The sequence below is a fragment of the Dipodomys ordii genome, unplaced genomic scaffold, assembly GCF_000151885.1.
Source record: "Dipodomys ordii isolate 6190 unplaced genomic scaffold, Dord_2.0 Scaffold159, whole genome shotgun sequence".
NCBI lineage: Eukaryota > Metazoa > Chordata > Mammalia > Rodentia > Heteromyidae > Dipodomys > Dipodomys ordii.
Window position 1 is genome coordinate 625770 of NW_012267375.1, and position 23206 is coordinate 648975.

The 23206-nt window shown below is 59.5% G+C and overlaps 1 protein-coding gene across 1 annotated transcript in view; it reads left to right on the plus strand.

The window, feature by feature from the left end:
* Window positions 1-851: 851 nt before the first annotated feature.
* Window positions 852-23206, plus strand: part of Col18a1 (collagen, type XVIII, alpha 1) — a 55784-nt gene continuing 33429 nt past the window's right edge. Inside the window, exons 1-2 of the mRNA XM_013032900.1 lie at window positions 852-2199; window positions 11161-11705. Coding sequence (XP_012888354.1) covers window positions 852-2199; window positions 11161-11705 — 1893 coding nt within the window. The remainder of the gene's footprint in view (window positions 2200-11160; window positions 11706-23206) is intronic.

Sequence of the window (23206 nt, forward strand, 5' to 3'; positions counted from 1 at the left end):
AGTGGGTGGATGGGTGGGTGGATAGATGTATGTTTGTATGGATGGATGGGTGGATGGGTGGATAGATGGGTGAATGGATGGATGGATGGATAGATAGATGGGTGAATGGGTGAATGGATAGATGGATGAGTGGAAGGATGGATGGATGAGTGGAAGGATGGATGAGGGGGTAGATGTATGTTTGTATGTATGGATGGGTGGATGGATGGATGGGTGAATGGATGGATGGATGGATGATGGATGGATAGATGGATGGGTGAATGGGTGAATGATAGATGGATAGATAGATGAGTGGAAGGATGGATGATGGGGTGGATGGATGGGTGTGTGGATGCGTGAATGGGTGGATAGCTTCAAATCTGAGCAGCAAGGAAGGAAATCCCCTCTTCCCTCCTCTCCTCTGTCCAGTGTTTTCATGCCTTGGAGGCAACAGTTGCAGCAAGCATTGGAATTGCAACAATCACTTTTTAAAGTTCCAGTTTGACCACAGAACAGTGGCTGGAGGCCAGGACTTCCAGCATTCTCCACTGGGGCTGGGCTGAGGCCTCCGTGGGCCCTGGCCTGAAGGCCTGCGCCCACACACTCAGCAGTTTGGACATACAGGAGCTCCTCTGGCTGCTCCTCGGAATGCCCTGCCCTGTGGATGTCTTGGAAAAATGGGAGGGAAGGAGTTAAGCGGAACGTGGAGGTCAGCGGGTCACCTTGGCTCTCAGGACTGGCCCTTCTGCGGGAGTGGAAAAGTAGCAGAAAGCTGCTGGGAGTAAGCAGAGAACTGAGAGAGGGGGTGGGCGGGCTCTGCCCGCAGGCCCCGCCTCCTGGCCCACCGGGCAGCTGCTGCGCTCACAGCCCTGATGGCTCCCGACCCCAGCGGACGCCTCTGCCTGCTGCTGCCAACGCCGCTGCTGCTGCTGCTGCTGCTGCTGCTGCCCTGCCTTCCGTCTGCCGGGGCCAACCTGCTGAGTCTGGAATGGCTGTGGTCCAGTAAGCTCTCCGACTCCCCTGCCACCCTGGTCCCCCGCCCCACACACGCGGGCCCCCGGCATGACCCCACAGAGCCAGCACCGCTCTCTGCCAGCCCAGAGCTGCCTAGGGAACACCAAGGGCCTGGCCGGCCTGGGCCCTCCGCCCCCCCCACGGCCCCGGCCACCCCGGCCGCGAGCCCTGACACGAAGGAGGAGAACATTGCTGGCGTCGGAGCCAAGATCTTGAATGTCGCTGAGGGCATCCGGAGCTTCGTCCAGCTGTGGGATGATGCCACTCCTACCCCGAACTCGGCTGTGGCGGACCCCCCCACCCACACGGGGCTCTCCAGCAACCCCCAGGAGAGCAGGACTATTCTCTGGCCAAGCAGTGGAGCTCTGGGCTCACCGGACACCCAGAGCCCCGAGGCCAGCACCCTGGCTGCGCCCACCCAGCCATCTCCCTCTTGGAGCAGGACCCAGGCACCCCAGTGGGGTTCCACAGCACCGCCGGTACCCACAGGTAGAGCTCCTCTCTCCTCCATACCAGGCAGAGCACCCGCCTGGCAGCCTGGGCACCTGGACAGGGGAAGACGCTTGCCGGTGGCGGCCGGTCCCAGCCCGCGGCACGGATGCCCCGAAGGACCCGTGGCGCCCATGCTCACGCCACTTCTGCTTCCGCTGGTGGTGGGTCCCCTGGCCACGCGCAGCGCCTCCTCCGCGCCTCCCTCTGCCCCCTCCGCCCGCCTGGCTCAGGTGGCAGCGCCAGCACCGTGTGGAGACCGTGGTGCTTGGTTCTCCCACGGGGCTGGTTCTCCGGTGCCTGGTCTCGCTAATAACGCAGCCTTGCTGGGGGCTGCCCCACAGGCCCCTGCCGGCCGCTGCCTGCCCCTGCCGCCCGGCCTTCCTGTCTGCAGCCATCTGGGGTTCGGGCACTCCTGGCTGCCCAACCTCCTCCACCACAAGAGCAGCGAGGAGGTGCGAGCTGCCGCGCGGGCGTGGACGGGCCTCCTCCGCACGCACTGCCACCCCTTCCTTGCCTGGTTCTTCTGCTTGCTGCTGGCCCCTCCATGCGGCCCGGGCCCGGGCCCGCCACCCGCCCTGCCACCCTGCCGCCAGTTCTGCAAGGTGCTGGAGGATGCCTGCTGGAGCGGCCTGGAGGGGGCCGGGCTGCCCATCCCCTGCGCCTCACTCCCTGACCAAGAGGAAGGGTACTGTGTGTTCATTGGGCCAGCTGCAGGTAACTGGCTGGCCACTGCCCCTCCTCCCTTTTGCCTTGCCAGATGGAATCAGCCAGGGCTGACTTGACCCCCGGCCCTTCTCTACCCCTCCAGAGCCTGCGGGGGAGGGGAGGCAGGGAGGGGCAGGCGTAGCCCCTGACTGGGCTCTGGGGTGGGATGGAAGCTGGGCCTGACCCAGGCCTGGGCAGGCAGCCGGTGTCCGGGGTGTCGCCTGCTCCTGGTGATCTCCACTGTGTGTTTGCTCAGTCCTCACAGGAGCTCTCCTGTGTCCATTTTGTCCTGTCACAGGACATAGCCACATCCCTGTTCTCCGACACAGGACGTAGCCTTGTGTCCTGGGTTACATCTTCGGTCACTGACAGGAAGCTGACAGGTGGAGCCCTGATGTGTGCCTGCGGGGGCTGTCATTTCTGACAGACCCGCCTCCTCCTGCGCCCAGCGGGTTAGGCTGCACATCTCCAGTTCTGTGGCTCCAGCCAGCCACGGGGCGGGTGCAGGCCTGGGCCCCACGATGCACCCACGGCCTTGCCATGGGGGGGACCTGGCCTGTACCCCGTCACCCTTGCTGCTTGGGGAGAGGTGAACAGCAGCAGGGACAGGCTGGTTCTGAGCACCTCCAGAGCGGAGGCAGTGGAGGCGGGTCTGGCAGCTCCTCCCTTCTGGGCCTCTGAGCCGGGCTCCCCTGCCAGCCCTCGGCGCGGCTTTGGCGGAAGGCCTTGGCTGTCTGTCCCCACCTCGTGCAGAGCTGGCCCTGACCCTCGGCCCTCAGGCGCGAGCCGGCTCTGTGGAACCCAGGTCGGGCGTCTGCAGTCGACGTGATGCTGCCCTGCTGACCCCCAGCAAGCCTGGCTACTGCCAGGGGTTCTTCCCCACAAAGGCCCTGGTGGAGGCCTGGGGTGAGGAGGGAGGGCAATGCCGGCCCTGGGAAGGACATGGGAGCCGTGAGGATGGCACAGGGTGGCCGCACCCCAGCGAGTAGAGATGAGCAGGGCGGGGTGTGGGGGCAGGCTGGGGGCAGGGGCTCTGGCTGGAGCCTGGGCGGTCACTTGCCCTTCATCTGGAGGGTGGCAGGAGCAGCAGCGGGCAGCTGTGTCCCCCCCCATCCCACAGCCGCTGTGCCTGGCAGCTCAGAGTGTGCTGCTCCGGCAGGCTTGGGGAGGCCCTGTGTCCCCTGCGGGGGCGTGGCCACACAGGGGCACCCGACCTCCCTGAGCCTTGGGGGCCTCGGTGGCACATTGGAGGAGACAGTGGAGGCCCCTTTGGGCTCATCGCTGTGACATCCCACAGGTGCCACCTCGCCCTGTGCCCATGACCCCCCGGGGACCCCCTCTCGCGGCCCCTGCCCCATGCCTATGACCCCTGGGGACCCCCCCCAAGACCCCCGCCCTATGCCCAGCCTCATCCCCCATCCCCCGCCCTACGCCCAGCCTCATCCCCCGTGACCCCTGAGACCCCCGCCCTGTGCCCAGCCTCACCCCGCCCTGGCAGAGCGCAGCAGTGCTCACTACAGGTTTGCATCTTGCTGCTTTAATTGGAGTAGGACTTACGGAATGTTACTGTCCTTGACAACGCTTCAGTTAACCTGAGGTTTCTGTTTAACTTTGATTCAGGAAGCGGGCAAGACCGCCTCCGTGGAAAAGTACCTGAACACTTATCTCTCCCTCCTGGCAATCTGCAAATATTTGTTGTATGGTGCTGACAGAGCTTCCACATGCCACCAGTCCCTCTGAGGTGTACCAGCCCACCTGCGCTGCCCGCTGCCCGGGGCATCCACCCCCACGGCCTCCCTGGGGCTCAGGGGTCCTGGGTGGTGGTCTGGGAGCCCGTGGCAAGTGTGATTTTATGTACAAACGCATTGCGCATGTGACCACAGTCCAGTGCACTCCGTGTGGATGTGTGAGGTCAGTCCCAGGGCGGCTTGTGAGGTGCTGACGGCCGCTCCCTGTGCTCTGTGGGGTTGGTCCTCTGCAGCTCCATGCTCTGCCCTCCAAGTTCAGCTTGTTCAGATCGCACAGATACGCGAGGGCCTGCGGTGTTGGTCTCTGAGCCTGGTTTCTTAACATCCACCAGGCTCATCTGTGTCAAAGAGACAAGATTCCCATCGTCTGTAACTGTGTCTGCAACTCCTCCCCAGCTTCCCAGGATCCCCTGGGTTCAATCCACGGCGTGGCTGCAGTGAACATGTGTGCCTGTCTGTGTGTGTGTCTGTGAGCCTGTGTGTGTGTGCCTGTCTCTGTGTGTGTAGTTGTGTGGATATCAATATAAAACACTTCTTTTCGGCCTTTTCATTTCCTTCTAGTTTGTTCTTTTGTCTGTGAGTCCTTCGTTTTGTCTGTTCAGACAGAACAGCAATCCCCGTGGTGTGGGCTGGCCTCCTAGGAGTGTGCACTTTGGTCCCCTAGCTCTGAGTGACCCTGCACACACTTCCATTTGCTCACTGGAGAGTCAACTCAAGTCCTTTGCCCATTTTTAATTAGGTCATTTGCTTTTTGATTGAACCTAAAGAATTCTTTTAAATTCCGGACATTAATTCCCTCTCAGCACCATGATTCACAGACATTTGCTCCCATTCTGGGGCTGCCTTTTACTCTGTTGTCTTGATGCAATGACGTTTTAAAACTCCATGAAGCCAGTTTTCCTACTGTTTCTCTACCGCCTGTGGTGTCATAGCCAACCTTACTTGTCTTAAATTGTTTTTTATTAGTTTTGAGTAGTTGTGTAGAGGGATTTCAATCCAACAGACCTGACTTCTGTTTCCTTCCGCTCACATTCAGGTCTTTGACCATTGGAGTTAAGTTGTTATGTATGGTACTAAGTCTTTAGGTCTCTGGTAGTATGTGGTGCTGTTGTTAGATCTCTGGTAGGATGTGGTGTTAAGTCTTTAGGTCTCTGGTAGTATGTGGTGCTAAATCTGGAAGTATGTGGTGTTAAGTCTTTAGGTCTCTGGCAGTATGTGGTGTTGTCTTTAGGTCTCTGGCAGTATGTGGTGATAAATCTTTAGGTCTCTGGCAGTATGTGGCGCTGTCTTTAGATGTCTGGCAGTATGTGGTGTTGTCTTTAGGTCTCTGGCAGTATGTGGTGCTGTCTTTAGGTCTCTGGCAGTATGTGGTGTTGTCTTTAGGTCTCTGGAAGTATGTGGTGTTAAGTCTTTAGGTCTCTGGTAGTATGTGGTGGTGTCTTTAGATGTCTGGCAGTATGTGGTGTTAAGTCTTTAGGTCTCTGGCAGTATGTGGTGCTGTCTTTAGATGTCTGGCAGTATGTGGTGTTGTCTTTAGGTCTCTGGCAGTATGTGGTGCTGTCTTTAGGTCTCTGGCAGTATGTGGTGCTGTCTTTAGATGTCTGGCAGTATGTGGTGTTGTCTTTAGGTCTCTGGCAGTATGTGGTGCTAAGTCTTTAGGTCTCTGGTAGTATGTGGTGGCATGTCAGAGCCTACCTCTTTCTTCAGCACTGGGACACCCAGTTATCTCAGCATCATTGGTGTGTGCTGACTTTGTTGGCTGTCACCCGATAAGCCCCTGTCCCAGAAGTCCTGCGTTCACTGATCCCCATCTTTGGGGCTATCTCTGCAGCTGACATAAAAGTGGTAACTTCCTAGTGCATGAGGAGATGCGACATGACCCTTGAAGTAGAACATTCCAGGAAGGCAGGTGAAAGGCCCAGGGTGGCCTCCTGCCAGAATGGTGCTTGTGTGATCTGTGACGTTGCCGGAGCCAGAGAGAATACCCAGGGACTCCTAAGGCTTGGGGCGTTTAGCCAGCCCTGAAGGAACACTTGCTAATTCCTCATTACCTAGAGCCTGCAGTGCATGTGCAGGAGCCACAGCAAACTGTCTCCTGGCTGGAAACAAGCTTGCCTTCCTGCTGAGCCACACATCCAACACAGATTGTGGCACCAATTGGAGCTGCCGGTGGCTAACGCCTGCAATCCTAGCTACTGAGGAGGCTGAGATCTAAGGATCATGGTTCAAAGCCAGCCTGGGCAGGAAAGTCTGTGAGACTCTTATCTCCAATAAACCAACAGAAAACTGAAAGTAGCGCTGTGGCTCAAGTGGTAGAGTGTTCGCCACTTCAACTCGCTGAAGAGCTGAGGGACAGCACCCAGGCCCCGAGTTCAAGCCCTATTACCACCACCAACAACAAAGTGGCTGCCTGGACTGGAGGTAGAGCCCCAGCAGGACAGGACCTTGCTATATAGACCAGACTGGCCTCAAACTTCAGACGCTTTTGTCTTAGCCTCCCAAGCTCTGGGATTGCAGGCATGTGCCGTTGTGCCTAGCTCTGTATATCTGTCTGTATCCAGTGCCACACTGCATTGATGATGGCAGTTTTCTAGGATGTTTGGAAGCTGAGAATTGTGACCCCTCCAGCTTTGTTCTTTTTTCAGATTGTTTTGGTTGTTTGAGGTTCCTTGAGATTGTGCATGAGTTCCAGGATGTGCTTCTCTATCTTGGCAAAAACTCTTTGCCACTTTGTCAGGTCTGCTTTGGGGGTGAGTTTTCCTCTCTCAGCATTCTTGATTCTTGGTTGAATGGATGATCATTTTCCTTTCCACCCTTTGAAGATGTTGGTCACGGCCTTCTGGCCTCCAAAGATTCAGGTCAGGAATCCACCAAGATGGCGGTGCGGTGCGGTCCTTGTGTGTGACCAGCTGCTTGCACCGCCGCCTTGCAGTGCCTCCTCTCATCTGACCACAGTGTGCTTTTCATTCTTTAGGGTGTCCTTGTGTGTGTGTGTGTGTGTGTGTGTGTGTGTGTGTGTCCCTGACACCTCCCAGGTGTCCCCAGGAGGAGGCCTGCTGGCCCCAAAGTTGTGCCTCTCCATGCCCCCCCCCCGCCTGCCCGCTTCCCTTTCTGCTTTGTCTTCATCTCGGGTGACTCTGTCACATCCTGCCATCCCCTGCCGCACGGTGCCTGCCGTGGCCGGTGCCCTGTGGGGGCCTGGCCTGGGTCTGCAGCCCGGGCTGCGTTCTGCCCACAGGAAGGTACTACCTGTCTCCTCGGGGGACCGCCACCCTCAGACCTCATTGGGCATCACTCTAGGGCATCACTGACCCCGAGCAGGACGGTCCCAGGCAGGGTGGATGGGGGTAGGTTGTCATGCGGCGACAGGGGCAGTGCCAGGCCTCCATCAGGACAGGTGTCTCCTGCTCAGGATGGTTTTAGTCTTTGTGTCAGGGTGTGCTGTGACCCTAGAGATGTTCGTTCTGCAAGTGTTTTCCTTCTGGCATGGGGGGTGACGGTGCTGCTGCCCAGGCTGTTCTCTGTCATTACTTCTGAGGGACAAATCAGGACTGTGGAGTTTACCATGAACACTGCTTAGGGAAAGGGGGACTGAGCGGGGACCCCAGGCTTTGTCATTGCCAACACTCCCCCCTCCCCCCTGCAGTCTGGGACCTGGTGGCCAGGGGCACACCTGCGGGCCCTGGCACGCTGTCCCCGCGTCCCCCCACACTGTCACCCTGACCTCTGCCCCGCTGGCGTCCTGTCGCAATGCTTGCTGTGGAACTGTTTGCCTGATGTTTCCCCTTGGCCTGTCAAGGCTGTTTTTTGCCGTTTGCTCTTTGCCCCCTGCCTTACGTGGCCCCTGCTTGCCTCGTACCCCACAGGACAGCTCCAGTGCCTTCTGACTGCTAACACACGTGGCCTACCCCACCCTGTCATCTTGTGGATTTTAGTGAGTGGTGAATGTTGTGGTTTCTGCCTCTTGCTTCCGTGAGGATCCTGAACATGTGTGTGTCTTAGAACGGAGGCTGTGGGTCTCCCCTGGAGGTGTCACTGAGCCTCCCACCCTGACGTCCTGCACTATGCCTGGACGGAACCAGACAGACGGGGGGGTTAAGACCACGGAGCCCTCCTCAGGCTGAGTCGGGACTCGGGCCCCAGTGCGTCCTACATCTCAGCCCGCTGCCGGGCAGGCGGTATTGTGCTAGGAAGTCTGCTGTGCTCTTGCTCCTGGACTCCTGTGTGTGGTGACACTGGGCTCGGGGTGAGTCCAGCACTGGGGGCTGCCCTGCCCATGTGCACACAGAGTTCTGAGCAGACCCCAGGAACGGGAAATGCTGTGGGACTGCCATGATTCCCTATGGGTTTCTCTAGAAGGTCGCACAGAAGTTGTTTGGCGCAGTCCAGTGTCTCAGCCCCGCCTTCTTCTCCTATGCTGAATTAAAAGTTTCTGGGCCACTTTGGGCATGCCCCCGGAGGCCGGAAGCAGGATGATGGCTCAGGAGCTAGGCCTAACAGTGGAGAGACCTCCCTGCAGGAGGGGAGACAGGCAAGGGCAAGCCCCCAGCAACCCTGCTGCGTGTGGTTACAGCTGGGTGGGCTGCAGGCTGTGTCTCTGAGCCATGGTCCTGGGAGCCGCTGTGTGGGGTGCTGAGAGCTCGGGTGTGGCCCCGTAGGAGACCTCCCCACCCACTTGGGGGCCTTTTCCCCAGTGGGGGTCAGGAGTCTGGCTGGGCTGCAGGTCTTGTCCCTGGAGGTGTCCGGTGGCAGCAGGTGTGTCCTCCTATTGCTGGGTGTTTGTGCCTTCTCTTCCCAGGGTCCCTGAGGTAGGGCCTTTTTGTGACATTTGCCATAATCGAGTATTTTCTGGGGGAGCCCTGGCACAGGCTGGGACACACGCCTGCCCTCAGTGCCACGCTTGGGCCCTGGCTGGGTGAGGATGAGGCTAGTAGTGAAGGCCGTGCTTCCAGAAGGGAATAGACTACGTCCCTGACTGCCTCAGGGTAGCCCCCCCACACACACACAGGGCTGTGCCCCGCAGGGAAGGGCTGTGTTCTCAGCTGTTTGGGGGCACAGGGGAGGGCCTGCTGACCGGGCCTCTCTCCACCATGGGGCAATGCTGGCTGCAGTTAAAGGGGCTTCCAGAGCCTCCAGGGAGGGAGGGTGGTGGGATCCTGGGTCTGGGGACAGCCAGAAGGGCTCCGTGGGCAGAGAGGCTGTCCTCCTCCCAGAAAGGCCTCCCTGGTGCAGGCTTTCACCCCTGAGAGAGCATTTGGCCTCCCATCCAAGAGCACGGGGCCTGCACCCAAGCACGGGAGGCCGTGACCTGCTCCTCTCAGTACCTCAACCAGCGGGCAGATCAAGGATCTTAGGGCCCTAGCTTCAGAGGCAAAGGGAAGTTCCTGGAAAAGAAATGGGAGCCGCACCCCCGAGGATCTGGGGCCGCTGTGTAACGCTGGCGTCTTCCAGCCCGGGCAGCAGCAGCTGCTGCATCCTGAGTTAAGAGGGACCTGGGCCCTGCTGGGTCCCACCAAGGCCTGGCCCACGTCGCGGCCAGCTGCACACAGGACCCACAGCAAGCAGCATGAGGGGACCGCAGAGAGCCCCGCCACCAGGCCCGGCGCCCATGCTGCCACATGGCTGTGCTGCTGCGGCCCTGGAGGATACTGTGTATGGCAGTGTCCCTTCTGGTTAGTGTTCTTTGACACAGCCTGACTTGTAAAGTCAGGGCTCAGCATTTCTTCCCTCTCCTCTGTCCTGAGAGCCTATCTGCCTGGATCCACAGTGCAGACCTGACATTTGATGCAGTGCATGTGCACACACGGCACACATGCTGATCACTCCTGGTATGTGCACACATGCATTCACACACTGGCCCCTCCTGGTGTGTGCACACATGCGTTCACATGCTGGCCCCTTCAGCTTTTGCAGTCTCTCAGGACACCTGCAGATTGCTGCCCCTTCCAAGGGAGAGTTCTTGACACAGGCCTGCCACAGCCCAGGGTCAACTCCCATGGGACTGTCAGATCTGGTTTTTTGTTTTTTGTTTTGGGTCCTGTCGTGGGGCCTGAACTCTGGGCCTGGGCGCTGTCCCTCAGCTCTTCAGATCAAGGCTAGCACTCTCACTTGAGTCACAACACCACTTCCAGCTTTTTTCTTTTTTGCTTATGTGATGCTGAGGAATCGAACCCAGGGCCTCAAGCAGGCAAGGCAAGTGCTCTACCACTGAGCCACCTTCCCAGCCCCTGTCAGACCTGTTGTGAGAAGTCCAGACTCAGACTTTGGGCATGGGGAAGAGGAGGCCTGAGAAAGGCCTGGAGCAGGCCTGGGCCAGGCTATGGCACAGGGGCGTGTGTGTTAGGGGCGGAGCAGCCCTCCTGGAATGTTCCTTGCCCATCCTGCGTCCAGCACTGACCATGCTCTCCAGATGTGGTGGGGCTTCTGTCACAGCCCCGTTCCTGAGAGCATTGCAGGGAGGAGGTTCTGTGTCCTGCAGTGGCCTCTGGCCTCGCTGGGAAGGACAAGAAGTGAGGGTGAGCACCCAGTTGCCAGCAGCAAAGTAACTCTCATGCGTGTTGCACGGTTGATTCCCTGGAGGACGGGGAAGGCAGGCCTGGGCCAGGAGTGGGCGTCAGTAGTGGCGTGAGTGAATGAGGCAGTCAGTGACTCGGAGTCCAGACGACCTACCTGTGCAGCCAGGGAGTCTGCCAGGGCTGCTGCTGGGAGCCCCTCCTCCCTGGGCAGTACCCATGGCAACTTGTGGGAGGCTGCAGGGGGGTTAGGGACCCCTCACTGCTCAAAGCCTTGTACAGAGACCAGGACCAGCCACTTCCACACCCCATAAAAGATCCAGGTCCGCACCTCGACTGGCTTGGAGGAGACCTGGGAGGGATTCCTGTGTCAGTGTCAGCTGGAGGCCGCATGACAGTGGAGACCTGCTAGATGGGACACAGCATGTCTCGCGTCTCTGACCCGCGCTGTGCAGCCTGGAGCTGTAGGCCTCTGACATGTGCAGCTTAGGCTCTTCCCTCTGCCCTGGCTGCCCCCACTCGGCCTGCAGGCCGGCGGAGCGGCCTGCCTCCCAAATGCCGCTGCCGGTGATCACTGGCTAGCGGAGCTCAGAGGGCCGGGTGGAGCAGGGAAGAGGGTCCTGCCCCAGCTGACTGACCCGCTATCCCTTCCCCCACTCCCTGCGTGCCTGGGGCTCCATGACCACTAACAGGCATCCTTCTCCTTGCAGAGAGCGCTGTCGAGGAAGTGGGGCTCCTGCAGCTCCTCAGGGAGCCCCTGCCCCCGCAGATCACCCCCATCGAGGACCCTGACGTGGGGCCCGCTTATGACTTTGGACCGGGCGCCAACAGTGGACAGGGCGCGCAGAGCCACTTCCCCAGACTCTTCTTCCGAGACTTCTCGCTGCTGTTCCACATCCGGCCGGCCACGGCGGGCCCGGGCGTGCTGCTCGCCATCACGGACGCGGCGCAGGCCCTGGTGTCGCTGGGCGTGAAGCTGTCAGAGGTGCAGGGTGGGTACCAGAACGTCTCCCTGCTCTACACTGAGCCAGGCGCTGCGCAGACCCACGTGGCTGCAAGCTTCCGCCTGCCCGCACTTGTCGGCCGGTGGACTCGCTTTGCGCTCAGCGTGGACGGTGGCACTGTGGCTCTCTACTTGGACTGCGACGAGTTTCAGAGGGTGCCATTTGCAAGGTCGTTGCCAGGCCTGGAGCTGGAGCACGGAGCTGGCCTATTCCTGGGTCAGGCTGGGGGAGCAGACGCTGACAAGTTCCAGGTAACCCTGTGCCATCCCGTGTGCTGGGCCGGCCTGGGCGGAGTGGGGGAAGGGCCGTCCACCCAGGACAGAGGATGGCAGGCACCCCCAGCCATGCTCCAGCCTGGGGAGCAGAGCCCCCAGTGCAGGGCATGTGGTCTCTATGCCCAGGTGGTGTGTTTTTCCTGGCACTCTGGCCCCTTTGGAGCCCTGAAAGTCACCCTATGCTTCTGAGGTTTCTCTGGGGACCCTGGCTCCCCGGGAAAACCCTTCAGCCATCTTATTACTGGGTTTCCAGCCTGCCATGGTCAGCTTGTGCCCCAGTGTGTGCTGTGTTCCATCCAGGCTGCTACTGAGCTGCAAAATGAAGGCTCAGGACCCCGTGAAAACAAGCCAGCAAGCCAGGGGTGGTGGTTCATACAAGTAACCCAGCTCTAGGAGGCTGAGGCAGGAAGATCATAATTTTGAGGCCATCATGGACTGTCTCAAAAACATAGAAAAACATAAAAACCCAAACCAAAGATATGATCAATAATTTAAAGCCAGGTAACCAAACAAGGCACTTAGGCAGGAATTGCCCACCTGGGGCCAGTCCCTCACACAGTGACCAGGCCCCAGACAGCCACAACAGGCTGATGATTGTCTTTAACACAGGCTACAGGGGCACAATGACATGGGACTTGGTCCAGAGCAACCTGGGCTAGCCTTGCCCGTGATGGGTGACAGCTGTGTGGCCTCCTGTGCCCCAGGAAAGTTCCTGGTGACCCCCTTGCTCTGTAGGCTGTGGGGCCTTTTCCCAGAGCCCCTCGCTGGAGCCCCAGCCTTCTGGGAACAAAGCGTGGGTGCCTGGCCTGTGGTGACTCAGGGCCTGTGAATTCCAGCACACCAGCTGTTGGAGCTGGGGCACCCGGGTGTGGGGCCAGACAGGGGTCCCTGTGTGTGGTGGCAAGGACGTGTCTGCGGGGGACAGACTGTCAATTGTGACCCAGACAAGGCCTGCTGTGTGAAGTTGTCCCAGCCCTGCTGTCCGTGCTCTGACCTTCCACCTTTGGAGGGAACACATAGCTCTCTGGGTTCAAGAGACACCAAACCGAGCCCCTTTCTGTTTTCCTTTTGATCCTCAAACATGATGGCTGCAACATCTGAGAGCAACGTCCTCTCTGATGAGGGGTTGGGGCAACCACCGGGCATCTCCAGTCAATGGAGGAGCCCCGGGGTCTGCGTGTCTCCTGCTGTCATGGGAAACCTGAGCCTGGGTTGCTGGGCGTTGGGCCACGAAGTGCCCGGTTGGCCTGATGGTGCAAACAGAGCATGGGCCTGCGGCCCAGCTGCCTGCGGCCAGGCAGCTGCCCCAGGGCTGGCCGGGGCTGTGTTGGGCACGCAGCCAGCTAGAGACAGGTAGATGGTACCCAGGTGTTTTGATTAGCATTTCAGAAGATAAACTTTCTTTTTCTGTTTGTTGGCTATTTGCATTGTATGTTCTTACATAAATGGGCTCAGCCATTTTTTATTGGTATATATAAACTCTATGTTTGAAAGAAACTGATCTTGGGTTTTGTATACTGAAAATGTTACTTTGCTTAGCCAGATGCCAGTGGCTCACACTTGTAATCCTAGCTACTCTGAGGATCGCAGTTCAAAGCCAGCATAGGCTGGAAAGTCTATAAGACTCTTCATTTCCAGTTTATCACACAAAAACCAGAAGTGGAGCTGTGGCTTAAGGGTAGAGCATCAGCCTTGAGTAGCAAAGAACTAAGGAACAGCACCCAGACACAAAATTTTTATTTCTCAGTTTGTCATTTTCCTTTTTACCTTTTATATTGGGAAGTTTCAAGTGTTTATGTGGTTAAATCAGGTAGAAACCCTATGGCTTTGGGTTGGCAGACTCTTTCCCAGGTAGAAAGGTAAGAATGGGGCGTTTCTGGGCCCTGGAGGCATGTCAGGGCCCTGGCCTGGCCAGGCTGGCCCCGGGACATCTCTGGGACAGGCTCCATGGCACAGGCTCCCCTGCGGGTCACTGGAGAGTTTCCACAGGAGTGGAAGCCCTGGGAGGCAATCACCAGCTGCTGTGATTTGTGAGGCTGGTGCCAGGGGGTGCTGGGGTCCTCCGAGCCCTCCATGACTGCAGGCCTCTCTGACGGCTCCAGTACGCGTGTTTGTTCCCTGCTGTTTGGTTCTTTTCCGGCTTTCCCCTAAGATGCAGCCTGGCCTGGAATTTACAGCTCCTGCCTCTGTAATCCCTAATTATGGGGTTACAGGTATGAGCCACCATGCGTGTCCCTAAAGAAAGAAAACTTTGGGTATCTTTGGTCTTTTCTGAATTGTTCCTTGGGTATTTCCGAAGGCTTTTCAGTCCACTTTGGCTGTCAGTGCTGCCATAAAACACGGATCTCAGAACTCTCCAGAACTCTTCTCTTTCCACGTGCTCTGTACTTGGATCTTTCCACTCTATTGCTCCTGATGGATGTGGCTCTCCTTGTTCCTTCCACCAAACATATCCACCCCAGCCTCCTGTCCCTCCTGCCATGCCAGCCCCCCCTTACCACCCCCATACCAGCCTCCTGTTCCTCCTACCACCCCATCCTCCTACCCCTCCTGACCAGGGCAGGATGTGACATGAGGGTCCAGTGCTCTTTGGTCACCTGCCCTCTATGCCCCTGTTTCATTACCAGCACTATGAGCACATTTTATACTGAGCTAAAATGGCCTTCTCTGGGTGCATCCTAGGCACAATGTCACCACAAGTGTATCGCTTTCTTGCTGAAACACATGGATGAGCTGAAGAGTATTATGTGCAGTGATGTCAGCAGGGGCTGAGACTGAAGGGAAATGGCGCTGGGGCAGGCACCAGGCAGGAAGAGGTCATTGCGGCTCAGAAATAAGTGTCAGAGCTGGTCATAGGGAAGCTGGAGCTGTGCCAGCCATGGGGGCTGAGAACAGAGGAGGGCAGGACTCAGCCTTGAGTGGGCAGGAGAGAGGCAATCACAGGGAAGCTGGAGCCCTGCTGGCCATGGGGCCTGAAGACAGAGGAGGGCAGGACTTAACCTCATGTGGGCAGGAGAGAGGCAGTCACAGGGAAGCTGGAGCTGTGACGGCCACGGGGGGGGGGTGCCTGAGGACAGAGGAGGGCAGGACTCAGCATTGAGTGGGCAGTCACAGGGAAGCTGGAGCCCTGCTGGCCACGGGGCCTGAGGATTGAGGAGGGCAGGACTCAGCCTCAAGTGGGCAGGAGAGAGGCAGTCCCAGGGAAACTGGAGCCATGCCGGCCACGGTTGCTGAGGACAGAGGAGGGCAGGACTCAGCCTCATGTGCACAGGAGAGAGGCAGTCACAGGGAAGCTGGAGCTGTGCCGGCCACAAAGGCTGAGAACGGAAGAGGGCAGGATTCAGCCTAAAGTGAGCAGGAGAGGCTGTCACAGGGAAACTGGAGCAATGCCGGCCATGGTTGCTGAGGAAGTAGGAGAGCGGACTCAGCCTTGAGTGGGCAGAAGAGAGGCAGTCACAGGAAAGCTGGAGCTGTGCCTGCCAGAGGGGCTGAGAACGGAGCAGGGCAGGACTCAGCCTCAAGTGGGCAGAAGAGAGGCAATCACAGGGAAGCTGGAGCCATGACTGCCACAGGCACTGATGACAGAGGAAGCCAGGACTCAGCCTTGAGTGGGCAGGAGAGAGGCTGTCACAGGCAAGCAGGAGCCCTGTTGGCTACGGGGGGGGGGGGGGCTGAAGACAGAGGAGGGCAGGACTCAGCCTCATGTGGGCAGGAGAGAGGCAGTCACAGGGAAGCTGGAGCCTTGATGGCCACGGGGGGTTGAGGATGGAGGAGGGCAGTCCTCAGCCTCGAGAGAGGCAGTAAGGGAGAAGCTGGAGCCAAGCTGGCCACAGGGGGCTGAGGACAGAGGAGGGAAGAATTCAGCCTTGAGTGGGCAGGAGAGAGGCTGTTACAGGGAAGCTGGATTTGTGCCGGCCCCATTGGGTTGAGGGCAGAGGAGGTCAGGACTCAGCCTCATGTAGGCAGGAGAGAAGCTGTCATGGGGAAGCTAGAGCCATGCTGGCTACTGTGGCTGAGAATGGAGGAGGGCAGTACTCAGCCTCAAGTGGGCAGGAGAGAGGCAGTCACAGGGAAGCTTCAGCCATGCGGGCCAGAGGGGGCCGAGGACAGCAGAGGGCAGGACTCAGCCTCAAGTGGGCAGGAGAGGCAGTCATAGGGAAGCTGGAGCAGTGACTACCATGGGGCCTGAGGACGGAGAAGGGCAGGACTCAGCCTTGAGTGGCCAGGAGAGAGGCAGTCAAAGGCAAGCTGGAGCCGTTCTAGCTTCAGGGGCTGAGGACAGAAGAGGGCAGGACTCAGCCTCATGTGGGCAGAAGAGAAGCTGTCAGGGGGGAAGCTAGAGCCATACTGGCCACAGGGGCTGAGAAAGGAGGAGGGCAGGATTCAGCCTCACGTGGGTACGAGAGAGGCAATCACGGGGAAGCTAGAGCCATGCCGGCCACAGGGGTGAGGATGGAGGAGGGCAGGACTCAGCCTCCAGTGGGCTGGAGAGAGGCTGTCATGGGGAAGCTGGGGCCCTGCTGGCCACGGGGGCTGAGGACAGATGAGGGCAGGACTCAACCTCGAGAGAGGCAGTCAGGGGGAAACTGGAGCAATGCCGGCCACGATGGCTGAGGACAGAGAAGGGCAGTACTCATCCTCGAGTGGGCAGGACAGAGGCAGTCACAGGGAAGCTGGAGACCCGCTAGTCATGGAGGGTGAGGATGGAGGGTAGGACTCAGCCTTGAGTGGGCTGGAGAGAGGCAGTCACAGGGAAGCTGGAGCCCTGCTGTCCATGGCGCCTGAGGACGGTGGAGGGCAGGACTTAGCCTTCAGTAGCCAGGAGAGAGGCAGTCACAGGGAAGCTGGAGCTGTGCCGGCCACAGGGGCTGATAACAGAGAAGGCCAGGACTCATCCTAGAGTGGGCAGGAGAGAGGCAGTGACAAGGAAGCTGGAGGCCTGTTGGCCACGGGGCCTGAGAACAGTGGAGGGCAGGACTCAGCCTAGAGTGGGCCGGAGAGAGGCAGTCATAGGGAAGGTGGAGCCCTGCTGTCCACGGGGCCTGAGAACAGAAGAGGGCAGGACTCACTCATAAGTGGACAGGAGAGAGGCAGGCACAGGGAAGCTGGAGCCGTGCCGGCCACAGGAGCAGAGGACAGAGGAGGCTAGGACTCAGCCTCAAGTGGGCAGGAAAGAGGCAGTCACGGGGAAATTGGAGCCGTGACTGCCACACGGGCTTACAACAGAGGAAGCCAGGATTCAGCCTAGAGTGGGCAGGAGAGAGGCAGTCACAGGGAAGCTGGAGGTATATTGGCCACGGGGCCTGAGAACAGAGGAGGGCAGGACTCAGCCTTGAGTGCACAGGAGAGAGGCTGTCATGGGGAAGCTGGAGGCCTGCCGGCCATGGGTGGTGAAGATGAAAGAGGGCAGGACTCAGCCACACGTGGGCAGGAGACAAGCTGTCACGGGGTAAGCTAGAGCCATGCTGGCCACTGGGGCTGAGAATGGAGAAGGACAAGACTCAGCCTCATGTGGGCAGGAGAGAGACAGTCACAGGAAAGCTGGAGCCTTGACGGCCATGGGGGCTGAGGACTGAGGAGGGCAGTCCTCAACCTCAAGTGAGGCAGTAAGGTGGAAGCAGCAGCCATGCCGGCAACAGGGGGCTGAGGACAGAGGAGGTCAGGGCTCAGCCTCAAGTGGACAGGAGAGAGGCTGTCAGGGAGAAGCTAGAGCCATGCGGGCCACAGGGGCTGAGAACAGAGGAGGGCAGAACTCAGCCTCGAGTGGGCAGAAAAGAGGCAGTCACAGGGAAGCTGGAGCCGTGACTGCCACGGGGGCTGTCAACAGAAAAGGCCAGGACTCAGCCTAGAGTGGGCAGGAGAGAGGCTGTCATAGGGAAGCTGGAGACCTGCCGGCCATAGGGAGTGAAGACGAAAGAGGGCAGGACTCAGCCTTGAGTGGGCAGGAGAGTGTCTGTCACAGGAAAGCTGGAACCCTGCTGGCCATGGGGCCTGAGGACGGTGGAGGGCAGGACTCAGCCTTGAGTGGGCAGGAAAGAGGCAGTCACAGGGAAATTGGAGCCATGCAGGCCACTAGGGCTGAGGACAGAGGAGGGCAGGTCTAAGCCTTTAGTGGGCAGGAGAGAGGCAGTCACAGAGAAGCTGGAGCTGTGATGTACATGGGGGCTGAGAATGGAGGAGGGCAGGATTCAGCCTCAAGAGAGGCAGTAAGGCGGAAGCTGCAGCCATGCTGGCCACAGGGCGATGAGGACAGAGGAGGGCAGGACTCAGCCTAAAGTGGGCAGGAGAGAGTCTGTCACAGGGAAGCTGAAGCTGTGATGGCCACAGGGGCTGAGGATTGAGGATGGCAGGACTCAGCCTCGAGAGAGGCAGTAAGGCAGAAGCTGCAGCCGTGTGGGCCACAGGGGGCTGAGACAGAGGAGGGCAGGACTCAGCCTCAAGTGGGCAGGAGAGAGGCAGTCACAGGGAAATTGGAGCCTTGCGGGCCACAGGGGCTGAGCACAGAGGAGGGCTGGACTCAGCCTTGAGGGGACAGGATATAGGCAGTCAGGGGTAAGCTGGAGGCCCACCGGTCATGGAGGGTGAGGATGGAGGAGGGAAGGACTCAGCCTTGAGTGGGCTGGAGAGAGGCTGTCACAGGCAAGCTGGAGTCCTGTTGGCCCAGCGGCTGAGGACAGAGGGGGCAGGACTCAGTCTCATGTTAGCAGGAGAGAAGCTGTTAGGGGGAAGCTAGTGCCATGCTGGCCACTGTGGCTGAGAATGGAGAATGGTAGGACTTAGCCAACAGTGGGCAGGAGAGAGGCAGTCACAGGGAAGCTAGAGCTGTGCTGGCCGCAGGGGATGAGAATGGAGGAGGGCAGGACTCAGCCTCAAGTGGGCAGGAAAGAGGCAGTCACAGGGAAGCTGGAGCCATGACTGCCACCCGGTCTGACGACAGAGGAGGCCAGGACTCAGCCTCAAGTGGGCATTGAGAGAGGCAGTCACAGGGAAGCTGGAGCCCTGCTGGCCTCGGGACCTGAGGACAGAGGAGGGCAGGACTCAGCCTTGAGTGGACAGGAGAGAGGCAGTCAGGGAGAAGCTGGAGGCCTGCCGGCCATGGGGGGTGAAGATGAAAGAGGGCAGGACCAGCCTTGAGTGGACAGGAGAGAGTCTAACAGGGAAGCTGGAGCCCTGTTGGCCATGTTGGCTGAGGACAGTCGAGGGCAGGACTCAGCCTCAAGTGGGCAGGAGAGAACCAGTCACAGGGAAGCTGGAGCCCTGCTGGCCTTGGGACTGAGGACTGAGGGGGGCAGGGCTCAGCCTTGAGTGGGCAGGACAGAGGCAGGTACAGGGAAGTTGGAGCTGTGCTGGCCACAGGCTGAGAACAGAGTAGGGCAGTACTCAGCCTGAAGTGGGCAGGAAAGAGGCGGTCACAGGGAAGCTAGAGCCGTGACTGCCACAGGGCCTGACAACAGAGAAGGCCAAGACTCAGTCTAAAGTGGGCAGGAGAGAGGCAGTCACAAAGAAGCTAGACGCCTGTTGGCCACGGGGCCTGAGAACAGAGGAGGGCAGGACTCAGCCTTAAGAGGACAGGAGAGAGGCAGTCAGGTGGAAGCTGGAGGCCTGCCAGCCATGGGGGTTGAAGACGAAAGAGGGCAGAACCAGCCTTGAATGGGCAGGAGAGAGTCTTTCACAGGGAAGCTGGAGCCCTGCTGGCCATGGGGCCTGAGGACGGTGGAGGGCAGGGCTCAGCCTTAAGTGGGCTTGCAAGAGGCTGTCACAGGCAAGTTGGAGCCCTGCTGGCCACGGGGGCTGAGAAGGGAGGAGGGCAAGACTAGCTTTAAGTGGGCAGGGCAGAGGCAGTCACAGGGAAACTGGAGCCCTGCTGGCCACGGGGCCTGAGGACTGAGATGGGCAGGGCTCAGCCTTGAGTGGGCAGGAGAGAGGTAGTCACAGGGAAGCTGTAGCCAGGGGGGCCGCAGGGGCTAAGCACAGAGGAGGGCTGGACTCAGCCTCATGTGGGCATGAGAGAGGCAGTCACAGGGAAGCTGGAGCTGTGCCGGCCACGGGGGGCTGAAGAAGGAGGAAGGCAGGTCTCAACCTTGAAGGGACAGGAGAGAGGCAGTCCCAGGGAAACTGGAGCCATTCCGGCCACAGTTGCTGAGGACGGAGGAGGGCAGGACTCAGCCTTGAGTGGGCAGGAGAGAGGCAGTTACAGGGAAGCTGGATGTCTGTTGGCCACAGGGCCTGAGAACAGAGGAGGGCAGGATTCAGCCTTGAAGGGACAGTAGAAAGGCAGTCACAGGGAAGCTGGAGACCCGCTAGTCATGGAGGGTGAGGACGGAGGGCAGGACCAGCCTTGATTGGGCAGGAGAAAGGCAATCACAGGGAAGCTGCAGCCATGCGGGCCACAGGGGCTCAGCACAGAGGAGGGCTGGACTCAGCCTTGAGGGGACAGGAGAGAGGCAGTCATGGGGAAGCTGGAGGCCCGCCAGTCATGGAGGGTGAGGACGGAGGAGGGAAGGACTCAGCCTTGAGTGGGCTGGAGAGAAGCTGTCACAGGCAAGCTGGATCCCTGCTGGCCCGGTGGCTGAGGACAGAGGGTGCAAGACTCAGTCTCATGTTAGCAGGAGATAAGCTGTCAGGGGGAAGCTAGTGCCATGCTGGTCACTGTGGCTGAGAATGGAGAATGGTAGGACTTAGCCAACAGTGGGCAGGAGAGAGGCAGTCACAGGGAAGCTGGAGCTGTGCCGGCCGCAGGGGATGAGAATGGAGGAGGGCAGGACTCAGCCTCAAGTGGGCAGGAGAGAGGCAGTCACATGGAAGCTGGAGACCTGCTGGCCTTGGGGACTGAGGACTGAGGAGGGCAGGGCTCAGCCTTGAGTGGGCAGGAGAGATGTAGTCACAGGGAAGCTGCAGCCACACGGGCCACAGGGGCTGAGCACAGAGGAGGGCTGGACTCAGCCTCATGTGGGCAGGAGAGAGGCAGTCACAGGGAAGCTGGAGCTGTGCCGGCCACAGGGGCTGAAATGGAGGAGGGCAGGACTTAGCCTCAAGTGGGCAGGAAAAAGGCAGTCACAGAAAAGCTAGAGCCCTGCTGGCCACTGGGCCTGAGGACTAGGAGGGCAGGGCTCCGCCTTAAATGGGCTTGCAAGAGGCTGTCATAGCAAGCTGGAGCTCTGCTGGCCACTGGAGCTGAGAACGGAGGAGGGCAGGACTCAGCCTCAAGTGGGAAGGAAAGAGGCAGTCACAGGGATGGTGGAGCCGTGACTGCCACGGGGGCTGACAACAGAAAAGGCCAGGACTCAGCCTAGAGTGGGCAGGAGAGAGGCAGTCACAGGAAAGCTGGAGGCCTGTTGGCCACGGGGCCTGAGAACAGAAGAGGGCAGGACTCAGTCTTAAGTGGACAGGAGAGAGGCAGTCACAGGGAAGGTGCAGCTGTGCGGGCCACAGGGGCTGAGCACAGAGGAGGGCTGGACTCAGCCTTGGGTGGGCAGGAGAGAGGAAGTCACAGGGAAGCTGGATCTGTGCCTGCCGTGGGGGACTGAGGATGGAGGAGGGCAGGACTCAGCCTTGAAGGGACAGGAGAGAGGCAGTCACAGGGAAGCTGGAGGCCTGTTGGCCACGGGGCCTGAGAACAAATGAGGGCAGGACTTAGCCTTGAGTGAACAGCAGAGAGGCAGTCATGGGGAATCTGGAGGCCTGCCGGCCATGGGGTGTGAAGATGAAAGACGCCAGGACTCAGCCTTGAGTGGGCAGGAGAGACTCTGTCACAGGAAAGCTGGAGCCCTGCTGGTCATGGGGCCTGAGGAAGATGGAAGGCAGGACTCAGCCACAAGTGGGCACGAGAGAGGCAATCACAAGGAAGCTGGAGCCCTGCTGGCCAGGGGGGGCTGAGGACAGAGGAGGGCAGGACTCAGCCTTGAATGAGCAGGAGAGAGGCAGTCACAGGGAAGCTGGACCTGTGCCGGCCAGAGGTTGAGGCCAGAGGAGGGCAGGACTCATCCTCAAGTGGGCTGGAGAGAGGCAGTCGCAGGGAAACTGGTGCCATGCCAGCCATGGTTGCTGAGGACGGAAGAGGGCAGGACTCAGCCTTGAGTGGGCAGGAGAGAGGTTGTTACAGGGAAGCTGGAGCTTTGCTGGCCATGGGGGCTGAGGACAGAGGAGGGCAGGACTCAGCCTCAAGTGGACAAGAGTGAGGCAATCACAGGGAAGCTGGAGCCCTGTTGGCCACAGGGGCTGAGGATGGAGGAGGGCAGGACTCAGCCTTGAGTGGGCAGCACAGAGGCAGTCACAGGGAAGCTGGAGCCCTTCTGGCCTTGAGGCCTGAGGACAGAGGAGGGCAGGACTCAGCCTTGATTGGGCAGGAGAGAAACAGTCACAGGGAAGCTAGAGCTGTGCCGGCCACAGGGGCTGAGAATGGAGGAGGGCAGGCCTCAGCCTCCAGTGGACTGGAGAGAGGCAGTCATGGGGAATCTAGAGCCATGCTGGCCACAGGGTTGAGGATGGAGGAGTGCAGGACTCAGCATCAAGTGGACAGGAGAGAGGCAGTCACAGGGAAGCTGCAGCCATGTGGCCACAGGGGCTGAGCTCAGTGGAGGGCTGGACTCAGCTTTGAGTGGGCAGGACAGAGGCAGTCACAGGAAGCTGGAGGCCTGTTGGCCACAAGGCCTGAGAAAAGAGGAGAGCAGTCTTGACTGGACAGGAGAGAGGCAGTCAGGGGGAAGCTGGAGGCCCGCTGCTCATGGAGGGTGAGGATGGAGGAGGGAAGGACTCAGCCTTGAGTGGGCTGGAGAGAGGCTGTCACAGGCAAGCTGAGGCCCTGCTGGCCCGGCGGCTGAGGACAGAGGGGGCAGGACTCAGCCTCATGTTGGCAGGAGAGAAGCTGTCATGGGAAAGCTAGAGCCATGCTGGCCACTGTGGCTGAGAATGGAGGACGGTAGGACTCAGCCTCCAGTGGGCAGGAGAGAGGCAGTCACAGGGAAGCTGGAGCTGTGTTGGCCACAGGGGCTCAGAATGGAGGAGGGCAGGACTCAGCCTCAAGTGGGTAGGAAAGAGGCAGTCACAGGGAAATTGGAGCCCTGTTGGCTACGGGGCCTGAGGACTGAGGAGGGCAGGGCTCAGCCTTGAGTGGGCAGGGGAGAGGAAGTTACAGAGAAGCTGCAGCCATGTGGGCCAAAGGGGCTGAGCACAGAGGAGGACTCAGCCTCACGTAGGCAGGAGAGAGGCAGTCACAGGGAAGCTGGAGGCCTGTTGCCACGGGACCTGAGAAAAGAGGCAGGCAGTACTCAGCCTTGAGTGGACAGGAGAGAGGCAGTCGCAGGGAAGCTGGAGGCCTGTTGGCCACGGGTCCTGAGAACAGAGGAGGGCAGGACTCACCCTTGAGTGGGCAGGAGAGTCTGTCACAGTGAAGCTGGGGCCCTGCTGGCCATGGGGTCTGAGGATGGTGAACGGCAGGACTCAGCCTCAAGTGGGCAGGAGAAAGGCAGTCACAGGGA